At 39.6% G+C, this 18,680-nt stretch overlaps 1 protein-coding gene across 3 annotated transcripts; it reads left to right on the top strand.

Annotated features, from left to right (window-relative positions):
• Positions 1 to 1,982: 1,982 nt before the first annotated feature.
• Positions 1,983 to 16,663, top strand: LOC125710058 (interferon-induced GTP-binding protein Mx3-like). Of its 3 annotated transcripts, XM_048979234.1 has the most exons (15): positions 1,983 to 2,242; positions 2,894 to 3,060; positions 3,585 to 3,651; positions 6,769 to 6,972; positions 7,940 to 8,077; positions 9,464 to 9,618; positions 9,758 to 9,896; positions 10,075 to 10,273; positions 10,369 to 10,447; positions 10,616 to 10,738; positions 10,987 to 11,119; positions 12,957 to 13,109; positions 13,343 to 13,419; positions 13,561 to 13,791; positions 16,008 to 16,663. In XM_048979234.1, the coding sequence occupies exons 3-15, from the start codon at positions 3,618 to 3,620 to the stop codon at positions 16,233 to 16,235; spliced, it is 1,893 nt and encodes a 630-aa protein (XP_048835191.1). In that variant the 5' UTR covers positions 1,983 to 2,242; positions 2,894 to 3,060; positions 3,585 to 3,617; the 3' UTR covers positions 16,236 to 16,663. The 3 variants fall into 3 exon arrangements, with proteins under 3 accessions (XP_048835191.1, XP_048835192.1, XP_048835193.1); XM_048979235.1 differs by lacking the exons at positions 1,983 to 2,242; positions 2,894 to 3,060; positions 3,585 to 3,651 and adding an exon at positions 3,931 to 4,210; XM_048979236.1 differs by lacking the exons at positions 1,983 to 2,242; positions 2,894 to 3,060; positions 3,585 to 3,651 and adding an exon at positions 4,235 to 4,727.
• The last annotated feature ends 2,017 nt before the right edge of the window (positions 16,664 to 18,680 follow it).

Here is an 18,680-nt window from a genome sequence, read left to right on the forward strand (position 1 = left end):
GACAGGAGAAGAAAAAGGTAAGTAAATGACATTAACCGTCCTATTGTTAGATTCGGCAGTTAGTTAAAAGTTAAAATAACCTTAATTTTCTGAGTCTCTGAGTTTCTGACTGACAGAGCCTCCCTTTTCTGTGCCGAAAGCATGTCAGATATCTGGGTAAATACTTTGTTGCTATCGGAGTCCCACTTTCTAGATTTGAAACTGATATTCAGTTTGTGAAAATGCAATAAAGGCAAACTTCAATTGCTTTTTTCCTAATATAAAGGCCTCCTGTATATCACCAGTTACAAAATTGATTTAAATTTATGTTTAGCCAGATTTAGGTTGATAAAGGGATACTTTTTGTATTACAACTTTAACTGGGCAGTTCCAATACAGCACAACCGCTGGACAGATTTGTCACTGTGTGTCCATTCCTGTCTATCTACCTGGCTTTCTTGACCCTGCTTCCGTCCCCAGATTCCAAGACCTGCCTGGCCCCTGAACTCTGACGTACGTCGCTCAATTTTGCCTGCCCACTGACCACCAAATACCTGTTTGAGCCCCCTGATCACTGACACACATTGCCCAACGATCGCCTGTTTTTCGGCTGTCTTTCGATTCGGACTTAGTGGTATCTGCCTCATTGCCACTATTGAGAGAAGCCCTGCCTCAAATAAAGCCGGTTTTCACCCCTGAATCCACGCAAGAGTCCTTCTTACTCAGTATCCTTCACATGTGCAATGAATAAATATGTGTAGTTTCATGTCACAAGAAAGACTCCATGCATTTAGGTAAAAACATATTTATTAACTGCAAGGAATCTACTTGCAAGGTCTCATTTCAGCAAACCGGTGGTTTATTGAACAGTAAAAATAATGTAATACAGTGTAGACATACACTGAGTATTGAAAGGCAGCTCATATACAAACTATGGACAGTTCTTCATCCCCCTTTATGCCCCAAAAAACCCTCCCCAACAAGGTATTGTGTGTATAGGTGTTGTTAATGAATTTGTATATAAAGAATGGCTTCCCGGAATGTGAGGAGCCTGAGGCAGGGACAGTACGCGACGGAGATTTCTCGTGAGAGCAAGTGGTCGCTCAGCCACTTCTGTAGAAACTGTAAATTCAGTCACTTCCTTATCACCCTAGTGGTGCCCACTGGAGCCCCCATTCTCTCCCTGACCTCCCCCATGATCATAAATTGCTAACACTGTCTATTCAAATGATAAACCAAAAACATTGGGGCATCTTAACTACTTCTCCTTACATTAACCTTCACATTTCCAGGTGTTCCATCCAGTCAGGGATGGTTAATGCTGTAGTAAACACCGGCAGCCGCCAACGGCACTGAAGTCTGAGCGGGCCACAACTTGCCAGTTAATTTCACTTTCACTTTACCTCAGATGGAGGACGCTGGTGGTGCCACATCGACTAGGACCAGCACTGCATCTGGTATTTTATAGAAATTGTACAGGTTGGTGTATGAGGAGCCGTTAGGGACTTCATTCAAAATTACCATGTATATACATACAGTATGTGAAACCATAATCATTCACATAGTACTGAATATTGCACACACTTACAAGTGAAAGAATTTATATACAATGTTTAAAGACTCACATAATCAACTGAAATACTCTCATATAAACAACTGAAAATATATTCATTCACACACACAACTGAAAAGCTGTCACAAACACTAGTGAAACCTTCCACACACTAGTAAAAGGTGCTTACATACACAACCAAAAATGTCATTTTTACTAGTGTGTGTGTGAAGGCCTTTCAATAGTGCGTGCAAAAGTTTAAACTAGTTTTTGTGAGAGATTGTCAGTTGTTTGTATGAGACAGTTTCAGTAGTATATCTGCATGCTTTTCACTTGTACACGTGCAAGGTTTTCACTTAAATAGGAAGGCATTTCACTTAAACAGGAAGTTGTTTTTTAAAAGTGGGTGTTTATCAGTAGACCGATGTTGATAGACATGTATCATGTAACCTAACAGAAGCAGCAGCCTAATTAAGCAGCATGCTGGCCTCAGCAGAGACCATCAGAACTTTCTCAGAAGCGTCAGCAGTCGGGCAGCAACCGATTGCTGTAACTGCAAGTGTGGGCACCGTTGCCTTGTGTTGCTCTTTCCATCGGGTGGCGTAGTAGCGGTCTGCTGCCAGCTGTACCTCCAGGTCCCAGAGGAGGTGGACCACGCTATCAAGCGCAACAGTGTTTTGGGACGTGGAGTTTAGACAGGAGAAGAAAAAGGTAAGTAAATGACATTAACCGTCCTATTGTTAGATTCGGCAGTTAGTTAAAAGTTAAAATAACCTTAATATTCGGAGTCTCTGACTGAGTTTCTGAGTCGTTGACTGATGGAGTCTCCTTTCTCTCTGCCGAAAGCATGTCAGACATCTGGGTAAATTATTTGTTGCTATCAGAGTCCCACTTTCTAGTTTTGAAACTGATATTCAGTTTGTGAAAATGCAATAAAGGCAAACTTCAATTGCATTTTTCCTAATATAAAGGCCTCCTGTATATCACCAGTTACAAAACTGATTTAAAATTATGTTTAGCCAGATTAATTGGACTTGCTAATTTGCCCATAGGAGTGCATGTGTGAGTGACTGGTGTGTGAGTGTGCCCTGTGAAGGGCTGGCCCCCCATCCTGGGTTGTTCCCTGCCTCATGCCCATTGCTTCAGGGATAGGCTCTGGACCCCCTGCGACCCAGTAGGATAAGTGGTTTGGAAAATGAATGGATAGATATTTCAGCTGATTATGTGAGAGTCTTTCAGTAGTGTATGTAAATACTTTCACTTTAAAAGTGTGTGTAATTTTCAGTGTACTATGTGAAGGATTTTGGTTTCACATATGTATATGCATGGTAATTGTAACGGCCCTCATATTGGTGCATGTAGGATGAGTACAGAGTAGATGGGTGGAGCAAGTGATGGGGCTTTTTGGGAAATACCGTGACGTGCCCGACAAGCCCCTTTCTAGTTCTTAAAAAGTGACAGCCGTACTGAAGACTGACAGTTTGATCGATGAAGGAGTGCCTCCCCAGTCAGCCACATACAACGATACGGTGAGGAAAAATCATGAGATTCTGAAAAGATTGATTTGTGTGATTTCATTCTTTGATCATAAAGGAGCTGGCATTTATTAGACACGATGAGAGTGAAAACTCTGACAGCAAAGGAAACCACAGATGTGCTTTCCTGCTTTGACGATGTTCTAGTTTTTGTTGCGCGTTTGCATTAAACTGTAATGTACAGCATAACCGTTCTGTAAAGTTGTGCAACTTAGTCAGTAAAAGAAAAGGCAAACTGGTTAAAAAAAAAAAAAACTATACCTGCTATGAAAATATGTATAATTGTAATTAAATGGCCACAAAATGTAATTATCTATTATAAAATAATGGCGAATACATTTGGAATGGAATGCATTATTATAAAGATATAGACTCAGAGAGATATATGAATATATTGCGTTTTACCATGCGCAGTCTTAAGCATTACATGAGCTTGATGCCTAGTTTCTCCAATCTCCGGAGAAATGAAACCTCACTGATTCTGTTGAGTGACAGACCTTTATATCTTTGCTACACAGATTCTGTCACACTCTGCCCAGCTGTTACTTGACATGGAACCGGGAGAATTTGAAGGTGCCAGACACGGTAATATTGTATTTGCTATTAGGATTGTTAACCCTTCGGAGTTGGAGATCCCCGGCGGTATCAAACAGAAATCCGCCAAACTGTTTAAAAAAAACTCTGCGGGTTTTTGTCATGAAATTTAAGTGACAGTTCACCCCAAGACTGAAAAAAAAAAAAAATTATATATATATATATATATATATATATATATATATATATATATATATATATATACACACACACACACATACATACATACACACACACACGTTTTAGAGGGGCTTTAGTGCTCTCTGCCCATCTAGGTAGTTCTGCTGGGAGTTGTCTTATTTTGGAGATATCAGTCGTAGAAATGTCGGGCTTCTCTCATATATAATGCGAATGAAAGACGTTCTTTCTGTGGTGATTAAACCGCCAGAAAAAACTCTACACACCAATCGTATCACTGCGCAGAAGATGCTAGCACGAGCACCCCGGAGATACGATTGATGTGTGAAGATCGAGAGAAGGAAATAGTCCCTACATTAAACTGCTTACTATAAAGTCTGGATTATTTTCAATAACCGCGTCGAGATTTCTGGTAAGAGACATTGCTGTTGAATTTTTCAAATGTATTTTTTCTGGCGCTTTATTCACCACAGAAAGGATGCCATTCACTCCCATTATATTCGAGAGAAACCCGGCATTTCTACGGTCGATATCTGGTTAACTGCAAATTCGGATAAGCAATAACTTTGTAAATGACAAATGTCACTTGTTCTTTAATTCTGGTTGCTACTGTAAAAACTGTTTATAAATACACGCAAACTTCTGGTAACTAGGTCGTTCTTTTGGCGTTCTCACTTCTATTTTCATACTTTTTTTTCAAAGTATAAGACTACAAAGCAATCGTTTTGTTGATCTTACATTACTCTAAATACAAGTCGCAAATCAGCTTAAAATCGTATTTATTGTATTTGCAGAAAGTAAGATATTTAACGTGAAATATTAACGTTTGCACTAAAAAACACAAATTATGCAACTCACGTTCTCTGTTCGTTCAAAAACGGAAGGAGTGAAGCTGCGACGCAAAATGAGGAAATAAAAGCAGAGCGGAGGTATGTTTCCCAAAAAAATAGTTGTTAATTACGTTAGCGACTTACGGGTTTGGAACCGTGAAACTGATTGGTTTCCACAATCTAAATTGCTAACGGGAGTTTTTACGGAAGCGTGCAGCAGTTTCAGTTCAGTTCAGCAGTAAAATATTGCAACGCCAGACAGACCAAGGGTTTGCGGTTAAAACCAATAATACTATTGCTAAAGAAGGAAATAATATCTTTATACTGAGCCTTTGGACCAAACGAGCCCCGGGACCGCTAAAGAACGGAAATGCGGGGAGGTTTGGCACTACACTGTACTATAAGGTACACACACGGTTGATAATTTATACACGGCTAAAGATACGCGAGGATCGGACAGGCTTTACACAAGACAGGCAAACACAAACGCGACATTAGGGAATGCAACAGGTATTAGAAATAAGTAAGAATGAAAACATGAACAAGCAGCTATGTGCAATGTCCCAGCATGCTCCAGTGCTGTAATATGAATATATTTAGCGAAATTTATATTGGCTGTGTGTCTATATAAAAATTGCGTTTGCGTACTCTCATACCCTGATCCTCCCGTGCGCCACGCCCCCCTCTGTACCTCGTGTGGAATCGCTGTGTTCCCGGTTGTTTCGAGTTATGTTGATTACTGTGGTGTGTATTGAAGTCTGCGTCAGAGTATGTTTCCCTAGTCTGGTCATTAGCATCATATGTTCAGCTTTGTGTTCCTGAGTGTTTTTGCCCCAAATAAACCCCGCATTCCCCCAAATTCCTGGACTTCTGTGCCTGCTTCCCCGCTCTGTGCCAGTGTGTGCAAGACAGAATGACCAGACTCCACAAGAAGACACCTATTAATCCATACTATTTGCTCGTCTAACTGAGGAAGTACCTCATTTTAGTGGATGAGGTGATGTACTGGCTCTGGCAGCCTGAGGTGAGGGAGGACCCAGCTGCCAGAACTGCAGTTCTTGTTCTCGAGGAGGTCCCTAATCACCTGACCACCGCTCCTCCCTCCTCATTAGAGGTCGAGGAGGAACTTGAGCGGGACCCCTCGGGAATTACCCTGACTCCTGCCCTAGTGAACCCCTCCGGAGTGACAGGACAGGACTCCTACGCTGTGTCCCACCCGCCCTGCCCCCAGGCTCGCCTTTGGTTTTGCCCCTTTTAGTTGTCCTCCCTTTGGTACTGTCCCTCCTGTTGGTCTGTCTCCTGATTGTGTTCCCCCTGTGTTACCATAGATACTTTGTTTCCATCTTTGTGCCATTGTGAGTGTCTGCTTTCCCTGTGGTTTGCCAGCTGTTGTCATGTTGGATGTCTTTGTGACTCTTATGTGTGTCGGTCCTGTTCCCGTTGCCCCGTTGACTTTGCAAAAAATAGTGCCGCTCCAAAGGTCTAATACTTCAGTAATCAAACCACATGAAATTTCTGAATGGTTCAATCACCTTTATGCAACCAACGCCTATGTCTACATGTTCAGTTAAATGGGATTTTTATTTATATGGAATCCAAACACTTCACTACATACCTAAAAATTAACCAAAATGCAGAAGCATCTCCTAAGTCGTGTGGCATCACTAACGTCCTAAACGAGCACTATGTGCAGAAAGTGCGCCCCTGTATTGATTTGAACGACTCCCTGCGCTCACTGGGCGTGGAGCAGGATTTGCTTGCTGTTATTGGGGACCAATGCTTTGAGGAGAGCTCTGTGCTGGGAATTTGAGTCAATGTTATTATGACAATTAGACCTTTATTCCATTCTGCTTTGTCTGATGACTCGGAGCTGAGTGAACTTGAAGGTATGTTTATTTAACACATCCCAGAGGTTAACATGGCATTTTTAACAATGAGGAACATTTAAATGGTATTTTTATTAATGCATAATACAAATTACAAACTACCCACCAAAATACAAACTACCGACCTAAGTAATAACCAAAATACAGTCTGCTACAGTACATAGAAATTGGTGTCTTTTTAAAATTTTGATTAATGATCTAATTCCCACGGTTGATTGTACAGAATAACAGTATATAAAATTTACGTTGTTTAGAAACAGCAGGACAACGTCCTAACATCCTAAACGAGCAGTATGAGGAGAAAGTACGCCCCTGTATCGACCTGATCGACTCTCTGCGCTCACTGGGCGTGGAGCAGGATTTGGCTCTGCCAGCTATTGCCGTTATCGGGGACCAGAGCTCGGGGAAGAGCTCCGTGCTGGAGGCTCTGTCTGGAGTGGCGCTGCCAAGGGGGAGCGGTAAGTGCCGTAACCCACAAGTCCCGATGGAATCTGTCTCTCTCACCCATGTGGGAAATCTGTGCAGTGTGGCATGTGCAGAAGTAAACTGAGATAGCACAGCAGCATGTTGTGTATGAAGAGCATTTTTATGACACAAACTTCACGGTCCAACAACAACAACCGAAAGGTAACTTAACTTTGTTTCAGATCAAACACTGCTTATGTTCATATATTGAATTATATGATTGAGTTCTTTACATTTTAAACAGAATATTCTATAGAATAATCAAAACTCTAGTACAAAAATTGAATGTCAAAACATTCGGTTATATAAATATATCTGTAGTTGCACCACTGCAGTTGGGGCCCATAGAAACTACCCAGATATCACCATGTTATTGTTTCACCGTTGAATTATAGTTCAATCCGTTGAATTATAATAAGTGTTAAATTATGAACGATGAAACTGAATTGATTTTTGGTCAGATTTTTAATATTGAAAAATTGGTGGTGGCAAAATCTTAATGATATAAAGTGAATCACTGGAGATCAACGTTGTTTCAGCTTTTTTGTCTGACATAGAATCAGTGTCATTTCAACATACTGTATGTATGCTATCTGGGTGTATCTTTCTGTGTGTACATGTGAGCTACAGATAGCTTCAGCTTCCCCATAACTATTTGAGTCAGTGTCAGCTAAACTGTCTCTTATCTAACATACATAACGAATGGCAAAAATGTCCATTAATCAGCTGAGTTTAAAAATATGAATTTCCTGTTATAAATTGATGAACTGTCTTCAGTTTGGTTGTAAATGTTTTATTCTTAAAACAATGACAGGGTTAGCAGATGGTTTCTCTTATAGGATGGTTACTTCACTTTGTTTTCTTGCTGTTGAAAATACTTATGCGAATTAATTTGGTTTCCTTGAAACGTAGGAAACTGGAGTCTTGTAGAAAAGATGTAAAATTACCTTTTTTAATCAGGAATTGTGACACGATGTCCTCTGGAACTGAAGATGAAGAAAATACAAACAGAGGATGAATGGTATGGTAAAATAAAGTACAAAGAAGTACAAAGGGAAATTTTGCAACCCTCTGAGGTGGAAAAATTTATTCGAGAAGGTAAGATGCCTCTTTACTTCATAACGCCAATTTAATTTAATTAATTTCTTAAATTACCCATGACTAAAGATATCTTAAATTTTATTTTAGATATCTGAAACTAAGATACACCTAGTCAAAATACAATTTTAGATTGGAATGTTGCCTATTCAAAACTTACAATAAAGTTCTTCTTAGTCAAAATATGTTTAAGCTATCTACATAATAGATATGTATATCCTTAGTTACATTTTGTCTAGTAATAGCTTGTTGTAGAGATCGTAAATTATAAATCTGAATATTGAAAATGCATAAAATACAGTTATACATCTCTGAAACGCAATGTCCTTTACACACTTCCGTAGCATCGAAGTTGACTAGAGGTCGGGATTACAGATGCCACAGTATAACTGCTGAGGCTTGGCTGGACTCTAAGTCCACCCTCCTTTACCATAAACCCATGATTTACTGCATGGTCGACAAGGGTTGCATGAATTTCGTTTTACAAATTTGGTCTTCTTCTTCTTTGTCCTCTCCCTCCACCAGGTCTACCTCGACCTCTTCTTTCACTTCTGCCTTGGCCTCTTCCATGGCCTGTACCTTGGCCTCTGCCTCCACCTGCTTCTCCTCCATTGATGCCTCCTCTCATCATCACTCTTCTCCTTCCTCTCATGTCCTTCATGTTTGTTGATGACAGGGAAACTCACCTGTTCCCTTTTATAGAGAATGAACCTGATTAGTTTGTCTATAATTAAGCACCTAAGTGTTTTTACACCTGTTGGTTGTGTTTAACCAAATAGTTCATGGGTGTGGTTATTTGAAAGCCAGTGCTTTGAAATGGGAAAGTGTGTTTAGTGATTTTTGTGGGAGACTTTCTTTTAGTGTTGTGGCAATCAGAAAAAACTGTAACATAATTGATAGTGATAGCACTAGCTGAAACCCAGAGTGACAGTTCATCTTTTCCTATGTCATCTTTCACCATTACAATTTGTAAACATTATATATAAATTTATCACTGGATTATGAGATTGATAGTTTTTTAATTTTCAAGTTCAGTGATTTTTAATAGGCCAATTTGGTACTTAGTTTGTTATTTAAGCTGTGTGTGTTTTCACGATGAGTTAAGGCTTTGAATCAACAATGCAGAATTTGCATATAAGTACCTACTCTACTAACAAAACAAAAACTGGCCATTTTTGGTCATACTGGCAACTGTCCACACTGTGCTCTCCGATTTAAAAAAACAACCCCCCTCTGCACCCCCACGACCCGGCACAGGACAAACTGGTGTAGAAATTGGATGGGTGGACGATTATATAATCATTATATTTTCCGGTTGATTAGTGTTCATGATACCTACTCAGAATTGGTGTTTGCTCTCTCTTTTTTAACATATTTATTGAACAGCCCAAGATCAGATTGCAGGTGTTGGTGTGGGTATCTCTCAAGAACTAATAAGTCTGGAGATCTCTTCCCCTGATGTTCCTGACCTCACGCTCATCGACTTGCCAGGAATTGCCAGAGTAGCTGTGAAGGGTCAACCTGAGAACATTGGGGAACAAGTGAGGTCTCCCCTTGTCTAAGAATTCTAAAGTATCTTTTTAATGCCACATTGAGTGTAAAAGTTTTGAACGAATCAAAGTCAGTGTGTCATATGTCTTCAGTGTAAGCATTGTACTGATGTGTGTGATGTTGCTTTAGATCAAGAACCTGATAAAGAAGTTCATCACAAAGCAGGAGACAATTAATCTGGTTGTGGTGCCATGCAATGTTGACATAGCAACAACCGAAGCCTTACAAATGGCGCAAGAAGTGGACCTTCATGGTGAACGGACGCTAGGTATGCTAAGCACTTGTGTCTACAACGGCTAATTCAGCTTTTATAGATTTTGCCTTGTCCTGTACTGTTTTGCAACAGCACCAAATTTAGTTTAGTATCTGTACAATGACTACTGCAGCTTTTTCTCAATCTTACCTCGTTCCGTACTTGATAATTTGCATTTCTCCAATTTGGACAGGTATCCTGACAAAGCCAGATCTGGTGGACAAAGGCACAGAAGAGACAGTTGTGCGAATCATCCACAATGAGGTCATTGACCTTGCAAAGGGCTACAGGATTGTCAAGTGCAGGGGACAGAAGGATATTACAGACAGGGTGTCACTTACTGAAGCACTTGACAAAGAAAAAGCTTTTTTTGAAGGACACAGCCACTTCGGGTAATACTGTCTTTTTAATATTTTGATAGATTTTTTTTTTTAACGAAAAACATTCCAAATAAGTATCTTATGATATTTTGTGATACTTTCTATAGCGTCCTCCTTAAGGAAGGCTATGCCAGCATTCCACATCTGGCTGAGAAGCTGACTCTAGAGCTTGTGCAGCACATTGAGGTAAAGATTCAGCATCACCTGGGCAAAAACACCTTGCAATACACTGATTGCACTGATATATCTATTAGTCTTTAAAGTTCTAAGTAGACTTTTGAGGAGCACTTTTCACATCCCACTGCAAGAGCCCCCAATGTATGAACATATCATATCATCATCATTTTTTTTCAGAAATCCCTGCCCCAACTAGAAGACCAGATTGAGAGAAAAATAGCTGAAAATGATGCAGCGCTAAAGAAGTATGGAGAAGGACCTCCGACAGATGCTGCAGATAGGAAGGCCTTTTTGACAAATGTAAGCAACACATTATATAAACAGGTCTATAGCTTCATCCTTAATCAAACAGTTGTATTTTGGAGAAATATTATTTCATCTCAGTTTTTAAAATGTGAAATTCTTTAACTGCTTTTTTAATGGTGTTAAAATCCAATCTTGGTTTTTCAGTGTGTTTAATTAATTATACAATCTGCAAAAACATCATGCATTTTGCGAACAAATATCAGCACTTTTTACACCATTGACCCCACATTACAAACAAACAGAAATTGACCAAATTCACACAAGACATTATGAACTTGAGCACCGGAGAAGATCTGAGGAATGGAAATCTGTTATCCACACTGAGAGAAGAGTTTAGAGATTGGAAGAAATTCCTTGACTGTTCTGGGTTAAAATGTGAGTACAGAATGCATTTATTAGTTCTGAGATCCTCATACAATTGCTAGACATTTCACCCAAGGCACCAACTGAATATGTAACATTAGGGCTGGGAAATTTTTATTGCGTTAATGTGTTACTGTCATTTAAAGTCATAACATGTTATTTCTTTGGTAAACCTATTTTATTACCTGAAAGGGAGAATAGTATGAGCTTGGATTTTAATAGAGACTTATATTATTCCTTTCTGGTTTAATGTAACGTGAGAGTTTATGTTATTCATTAGCCTCTCATTGGGTACCTGGTTTATTTTGTTTTAAAAATATTATTAGGATAAAAAAATTCCATCTTAATGTTATAAAGTGTACTTTCCGTGGTAGTCAGGCTTCTGATTTTTGAGCCATTTACCAAATGGGTTTAAGATTTTAGCTCAATCAGATGGTTGTAATGTAATAGTGTTTCGATCTTCCTGTTGAATACATGCCAGAGTATGTGATGTACGCCATTCATCGCCAGTGTTTTATAAAAAAAAAGTTTAACCTCTCTTCTTATAATAGAAAACCCTTTGTTCATCGAGCCTTTTTGAAAACACTGGAAATCAGCCTGTATTTGCTTGCAAGCAGCATTTTTGTTGTAAATAAATAATCTGTACATCACAAGTTTAAATTAACATATTGAAGCATGAGTCATTCTCACAAACTTTTTTTGAAAAAGTGTTATGATGTTTATTAAGTTTAATAATACTATGGCATTTTGTTGCTCTGATTTGATGATTTTTAAACAAATTTTCCCTAAAATGGTAGCCAAAAACCAGGAATAAAATTAAATTAAATATATTAAAATCTTTCAACTCTATTGCATGTAACCCACAAGAAACAATTAATTAATGTCGTGATAAGTATATTGATACTTTTATTAATTATTATTATTTTATTACAAATAAATGGTGACATGAAAAAACCAATTATCTACCCCAGAGGCAAAATCGACAGTTGAGACAATGAAGTTTGAGTTTGTTTTCAAAGTAATAAAAAAAAATAACATTAAGGAAAAAAATTAAGAAAATTAAAGTTATGGTAATGAATTGGTAACAATGTATAAATATTTATGATTTTAAGTTTTAATGTTTGGTGTGATTTATCACAGAAAACTGTGTGATTGGCTTTTACCTTTGACTCACAGTCCCGCGCAGTCCTGTTTATAATAAAACATTATAGTTAAATTCCAATCCAGTTAAATGTTTTCTTTCTTAAGATCATCTGAGCTAATGTATTTATTTTGATAACCTCATAGAAGGGTTCAAGCACTTTGGTTTTCATCAGCAATGCTGCTGTTAACTATTGTGTTTCACTAGAAATAAAAAGCCCCTCCTTTGCTCAGGTGTGGTCACATGACATCCTAGGTGTCAAGTTTAAGTTGCGATAACATGAGTGTTGTCATGCCCGGCTCGTCCGCTCCTCCTGTGTGCCACGCCCCCGGATTACCCACGTGTTCTTTCCCGATTGTACCCAGCTGTGTCTGCTTCTTTTCAATCAGTCCAGTGTATTTCAGTCCGTGTCTTACCTTAGTCCTTCGTCCGTCATTGATGTCTGTTGGCGTGCCATGTTCCCCAGTCCACGTAATTATAATAATAAATCTCCGTTCACCCTGCTTACGCCTGCTCGCCTGCTTCCTTCCTGCTCGCCTGCCAGCGCGTTCACCCGCTTGTCCGCACGATCGCCGCTCTGCCCGCGATCGCTGCCGATCACCCGTGACAAGTGTTATCCTTAGCATTCATAGTGAGCAAATATAAAATTCATGACATTTACTATAATGGTGTCTAGTAAATTAATAAACTTGTTTTTTGTACCTACAGTCAATAACAGGTTTGAAACAGAAGAGTATGAAACTATGTATCGGGGCAGAGAACTTCCTGGCTTTGTCAACTACAAAACATTTGAGATGCTAATGCAGGAGCAGATCGAACAGCTGGAGGAGCCTGCAGTAAAGAAGCTTAAAGAAGCTTCAGGTGAAAAGCAGAGAAACTGACTCAGCACAAGTCTTCACATTCTATATGGTGTCTCCCTGAAATCTCCTTGAACTTCATATTCAATTCCAGTTTTATTACACTGTTTTCTTTCCAATCCCAACTCCAGTTCCATTTCCTGATTTGGACTGGGATTAATTAATGCATTCCAGAATTGCCCCAACCCTGGCAGCCACAGTATATTTCATGAAAATGATATTTGTTTTGTGTTACAGATATAGTGAGGAGAGCATTTGTAGAACTTTCTCAACAGAGCTTCACTGGATACCCGAACCTCCTCAAAATTGCCAAGGTATAATTGTATCTAGTTCTCTTCCCTTTGTAATACATCCAGAATATTAGAATGCCGAACGACTGAATCATGAAATACAGCATTACTGCCATTTTCTATAACATTATGGTTGAATAAAATATGGTTGTTTTTTATTTGCAGACTAAAATTGAAGCCATAAAGCAGAGCCAAGCAGACACAGCGGAGTCCATCGTGAGGACTCAGTTCAAAATGGAGAAGATAGTGTACACCCAGGACAGACGATACACTGACAACATACAGTGTGTCAAGGTGGAAGAGGAGAAGAAGGAGAATCCTCACTGGCAGGTTTACAGGCGAGATACTGAGGCCACACTACGAGATTTGCAGTGGCATCTCAAATCATACTATCGCGTAAGTAACTTCCTCGAAAGCTTTATGAATGGCATTTATACAGTACTAGCGTTACAGTCTTTTTGTAGCATGAGATTTTTATTAGGCGTAACTGACACAACAAAGTCAGTGCAGCACACTAACCAATCAGAGTACACTCCCATGACATTTGCACATCTCAGGATTTTTGCCCACACACTTTTTATGCTCTTCTGCACATGAACGTGTACTTCTGTGCTTAATGTATAATATTACTTATTCATATTTATCTGAGAACCTGGGGTTGCAGAAAGCCATAAAATACAACCCTCACAGTATTCCCACTGTCATGGGGGAGTCCTAGCATCTGGTATTCCTGGTGCCTAGACACATGGGGCAGGGTACCAGCCAGGGATGGGGGAAAAGCCAGGGGTGCCCAAGTATGATGGCATCATGGGGAGACTTGATCAGGAAGAGCTATATCCAGTGGAGCAGATCCAGCTGGAGATGTACTGGCGCTGTGTGCTGCATAACCTGCCCCCTTCCTAGCAGTGAACCGTGTAGAGCATGGATATTAAGGGGGGGTTTGACAGTCAGTCGGGTTTGACAGTGAGCAATAAGGTACCCTGAGGCCCAGCAGTACAGGTAAAGGCCCTGTTGTCCATGCCACCAGTGCTCAGCTAGGGTAAGTGGTGCCCTTCCCAGCTACATCAGCTCACCCAGGTCTGGTGTGAGAGCCAGCACATTGGCTCAGAGAGAAAGAAGGGCGATTGACTGGGTTGGTGTTGGCTGGCGCTCATGCTGCAGATTGTCTAGGTACATGAACAGCTGAATAAACTACTCCAGTCTGAGGTCCTGCCCTCGGCCTTCTCGGTCTTCCATTAGGCATTGAGCCTCCTGCTGTAAGCTGTGAGGAGAGCCACCTCACTCCACTTGCTGGCTACCACGAAGGTACCAAGTTATGCGGTGAATTCCACTTCCGGATGCTACTGCTGGCGTAGCACCATAACTTGATTTCCAATCTACTTGCCCTGCAGTGGTTGATCAAATACGTCCTTCAAGTAGGCAGTGAACCAAGAGTTAGAACAGAGAGCTGGGCTCCACTCATCCTCGGTGTTGAACTGGGCTGTGTTGTTGTGGTGATACAGTTCACACTGCACCAAGAATAGCTTATAGTTTTCCCAAGAACAGTTGTACCTCTCGGGTAGGGGATTCTGGCGGGCAGGAAGAGGGATGGTACTTGCTGAGGAAGAGACAGGTGGTGATGCAGTGGTAGTAGCTGGAGGAGTCAGGCAGGCAGGCAGACACGATGTCCTCAAGGTGTCTCTCCAGTTGGGCAAGGATACTGCAGAGCTCAGTTGGGTCCATCATCAGGCGAGATGTTCTTACAGGGGACAGATCAGGCACAGGGGACCTCTACTCAGAGCAAACAGCCAAACTCAAGATGAGAATCAAAGTAAGGGATGGATTCAGATGTCAAAAAGCCTGAGAGTCTGTCCTAGGGAGTGAAGGGAAAGGCAGGCATTTATGCAGATGTGGGACGATCATCACAAGCCAGCTCGCTCAGAAGGGCAAGGGATTGGGTAGGGCTGGAGAAAAAATCTTATCGCAATTTTTCTGAGACATATTGCGATTGCGATTGGATTTACGATATAATTTGTTAAAAGTCAAACTTAAGGTCAATATTCAGTGTGTAATAGATTTAAAGCAAATGTTTTTTATGTGCATTTATTCTGCTATGACAAGAAATTATTGTGCATTTTAACATTTATACCACATGAAATACAAATTGGCATATAAAGGTTAAAATGCAGGATCATTTTTTGTCATCAATGCAAATGCACATAAAATAAGTACACACTTGTGCTGTTACAACGATTGATTGCCACGCGTATTGCTTTTAAAGGTGAATGCGTACCTGCGTACCAGTTATTTGCATCCCTGAACATAACACAGCTTTTGTGATAATTGTTTTAAGTTAAATAAACTAATAAAAATTAAACAATTCCAGTAAGAAAAACTAGCACTGCTTCGACCCCTAATAATAGGACTTTCCTGTAAGCAGTCTCAGACCATGAATTAGGTAGGTATTTCACTTATATCAGGAGCGAAATCAGTATTTTTTCACACCAGGAATGTAATGCTTTCCTTTGGTTTACTTAATTAAAAATGAATGTCTTAGACAAAGAGCTTTGGGTTTGAGTAGCTAACAAATGAAAATAATAGTAACTAGTTCTATTGTATGACCTTTTTTCCAGATCACCAGTCAGCGCCTGGCTGACCAGATCCCACTAGTCATACGCTACCAGATCCTGCAGGAGGGAACCTTGCAGCTACAGCGGGAGATGATACAGCTACTGCAGGAGAACGACAACGAGGATCACCTGCTGAAGGAGGAATTTGACATCGGCACCAAGAGGAATAACTTGGTCTCCAGGATCAGTCGCCTGAAAGAGGCACAGAAAAGAGTGACATCATTTAATTGAATGATCTACTGCCATTTTAGCCCAGATGTTGGGCTGATATGTTGCATTGTTTGTGCATTTCGGGGATTTATTACTGGAAACTCAAATGCCATGTAATGTTAGATTACTGTTAATTCATTGTTATTGATAATTAATAATTTAGGTAAAACTAGCTCAGCGATGTAGAACTAAAATGATATATTTACTACATGTGCTATTTTATTTGTGTTTTTTTGTCAGCAAATGTTCTTCAGTGCATTTCTGTATCATTTTTGGCATAAACGATAACTATTGCAGTATAATTATCGTGATATAATTTCCTTCAATATCAGTATGCCGAATGCTTGAGAAGTATACAGCTGCAGCTACCCTTCTCAGGCCCTGCCGCACTTAGGACCCTGCATGCAAAAAAGAGGATAAAATAAAAGAATAAAATGATCGTAACGGTATTGCTTCAGTACTATGTTCATCCTGATATAAATGTATTTCATGTATCCATAATGAATAACGCAATAAATAATGCAGTAGTAAATATAAAGGATGCTGCAGATTTTAAGTTATCAATAAATATCTAGGAATGATTTTGACAAGATATCGTAGGCAACTGCTGCTATCAATATAAATGCTATTTGATTTTTTTGGGGTACTGAATACTGCAAACATTACATATTGGTTTAGTATAATTGCATAAAAACATTTTTGGTAGACAGTTTTTTACTGTAGTCTTTTGGTTTCCACTTTTTCAGTTCAACATGCAAAAGATCACATCGACAGTCAATGTTTCTCTACATGCCAGCAACAGTTTTGACTGGAAGTGTTTTCTATAGTGTGGAATGTTCATTAGTGTTTATTTAACTGACTGGCTTAATGCATGCTCTGAAAGTTTACTTTTGAGTAAAGGTAAGATAGTTTTGAGATGACTGATTTTGCAAGACAAGTCAAAGGTTTTGTGAGAGTAGCTAGAATTATAGGGTTTGTGCTTAGTGTTTTGAGAAAAGGAGAAGATTTTAGGAAATGTGTTTTAGCAATTCATAAAAATTGTAATGCAGTGGATATTCAGTGACTAACAATGCCAATCACTGCTCCTCTATCTTGATGATATCATGTTTTTTCTTCCACAATGGAACAGCATCTGCAGAGGTTGGATGTGGTGCTGGGTTGGCCTCAGCAGGTGGGTTTAAAGGTGAAGCTCTCCAAATGTGCATTTTTCTAAGATGGTGGTGGTAGCTAATTGGCCACTTCCCACTACCATCTCAGAGTTGCAGTCTTTTCTGGGGTTCGCCAATTATTACATCCATTTGTAAAGGTTTTGCCAAGTCGGTAGCCTCCTCCTTTAGCACTGTGGTAGGACCATTAGGACATTGCTCTGCCGCAATCCCTCGAGATGCAGCCTCCTCCTTTAGTACTGTGGTAGGACCATTAGGATGTTACACTGCCGCAATACCTCAGGATGCAGCCTCCTCCTTCAGCGTTGTGGTAGGACCCTTAGGACATTGCTCTGCCGCAATCCCTCGAGATGCAGCCTCCTCCTTTAGTACTGTGGTAGGACCATTAGGATGTTACACTGCCGCAATACCTCAGGATGCAGCCTCCTCCTTCAGCGTTGTGGTAGGACCCTTAGGACATTGCTCTGCCGCAATCCCTCGGGACGCATATGAACACACCACTCTACGACTAACCATATCTATTATAGATTTAAATTAATAACTTTTTAAGATTCAAATAATGAAAAACAACAAGAGCCTCTCCTGCTTGTCATAATAATAATTTGCATGGTTTTCAAATGTAGCAAAAATACCAGTTTAAATCCCTATTCTTTAAAATTGGAGTATTCATATACAGTACAATCATTTGATATATATACTATACAGTCATATAGTTTAAAACATCCATCCATCACCTACAAATTTTACATATGATGCTATGCATTCAAGGGCCCCTATCAGGTGTGGGGCTCCCTGAATCTATCCGGGTATCCAAACCCTTCCAACATCCCTCGGTAGATTTTGCTTTGTTTGAAGATCGGCTAGAAATGTCTTGATCTGTCAATTATGATTGACCAGTTGGCAACCTCTTTTTTAAGAAAAACAAGTTTTCTAATTGTAATTATGTCTTGGTTTATCTTTGTCCATACAAAGCCATGTCCTATGTTTCAAAAGCCAACTGACTTGGTTTCAGTCTTGGCAGATCAGACTACGGATCAGTAGTGCTCAGTCACAAGTTATTATGGAATATTATTTAGCACTATATAACGTAGAATACAAGTATTATGATATTATTAAAAAGTATGCCAAATATCCATGATGTAATCATTACAATATAAACATTATAATGTAATCAACTGAGTACGTATTTGCACCTTTTGTTAGTCTGAGATTTTGTTAGCTACTTTATGTTAGTCCTGAATCTATGAATATTCACTTTTATTAGCGTATATTTTATCACTATGTTAAAGGACAAATATAT

This window comes from Brienomyrus brachyistius, chromosome 16, assembly GCF_023856365.1.
Source record: "Brienomyrus brachyistius isolate T26 chromosome 16, BBRACH_0.4, whole genome shotgun sequence".
Taxonomy (NCBI): Eukaryota; Metazoa; Chordata; class Actinopteri; order Osteoglossiformes; family Mormyridae; genus Brienomyrus; species Brienomyrus brachyistius.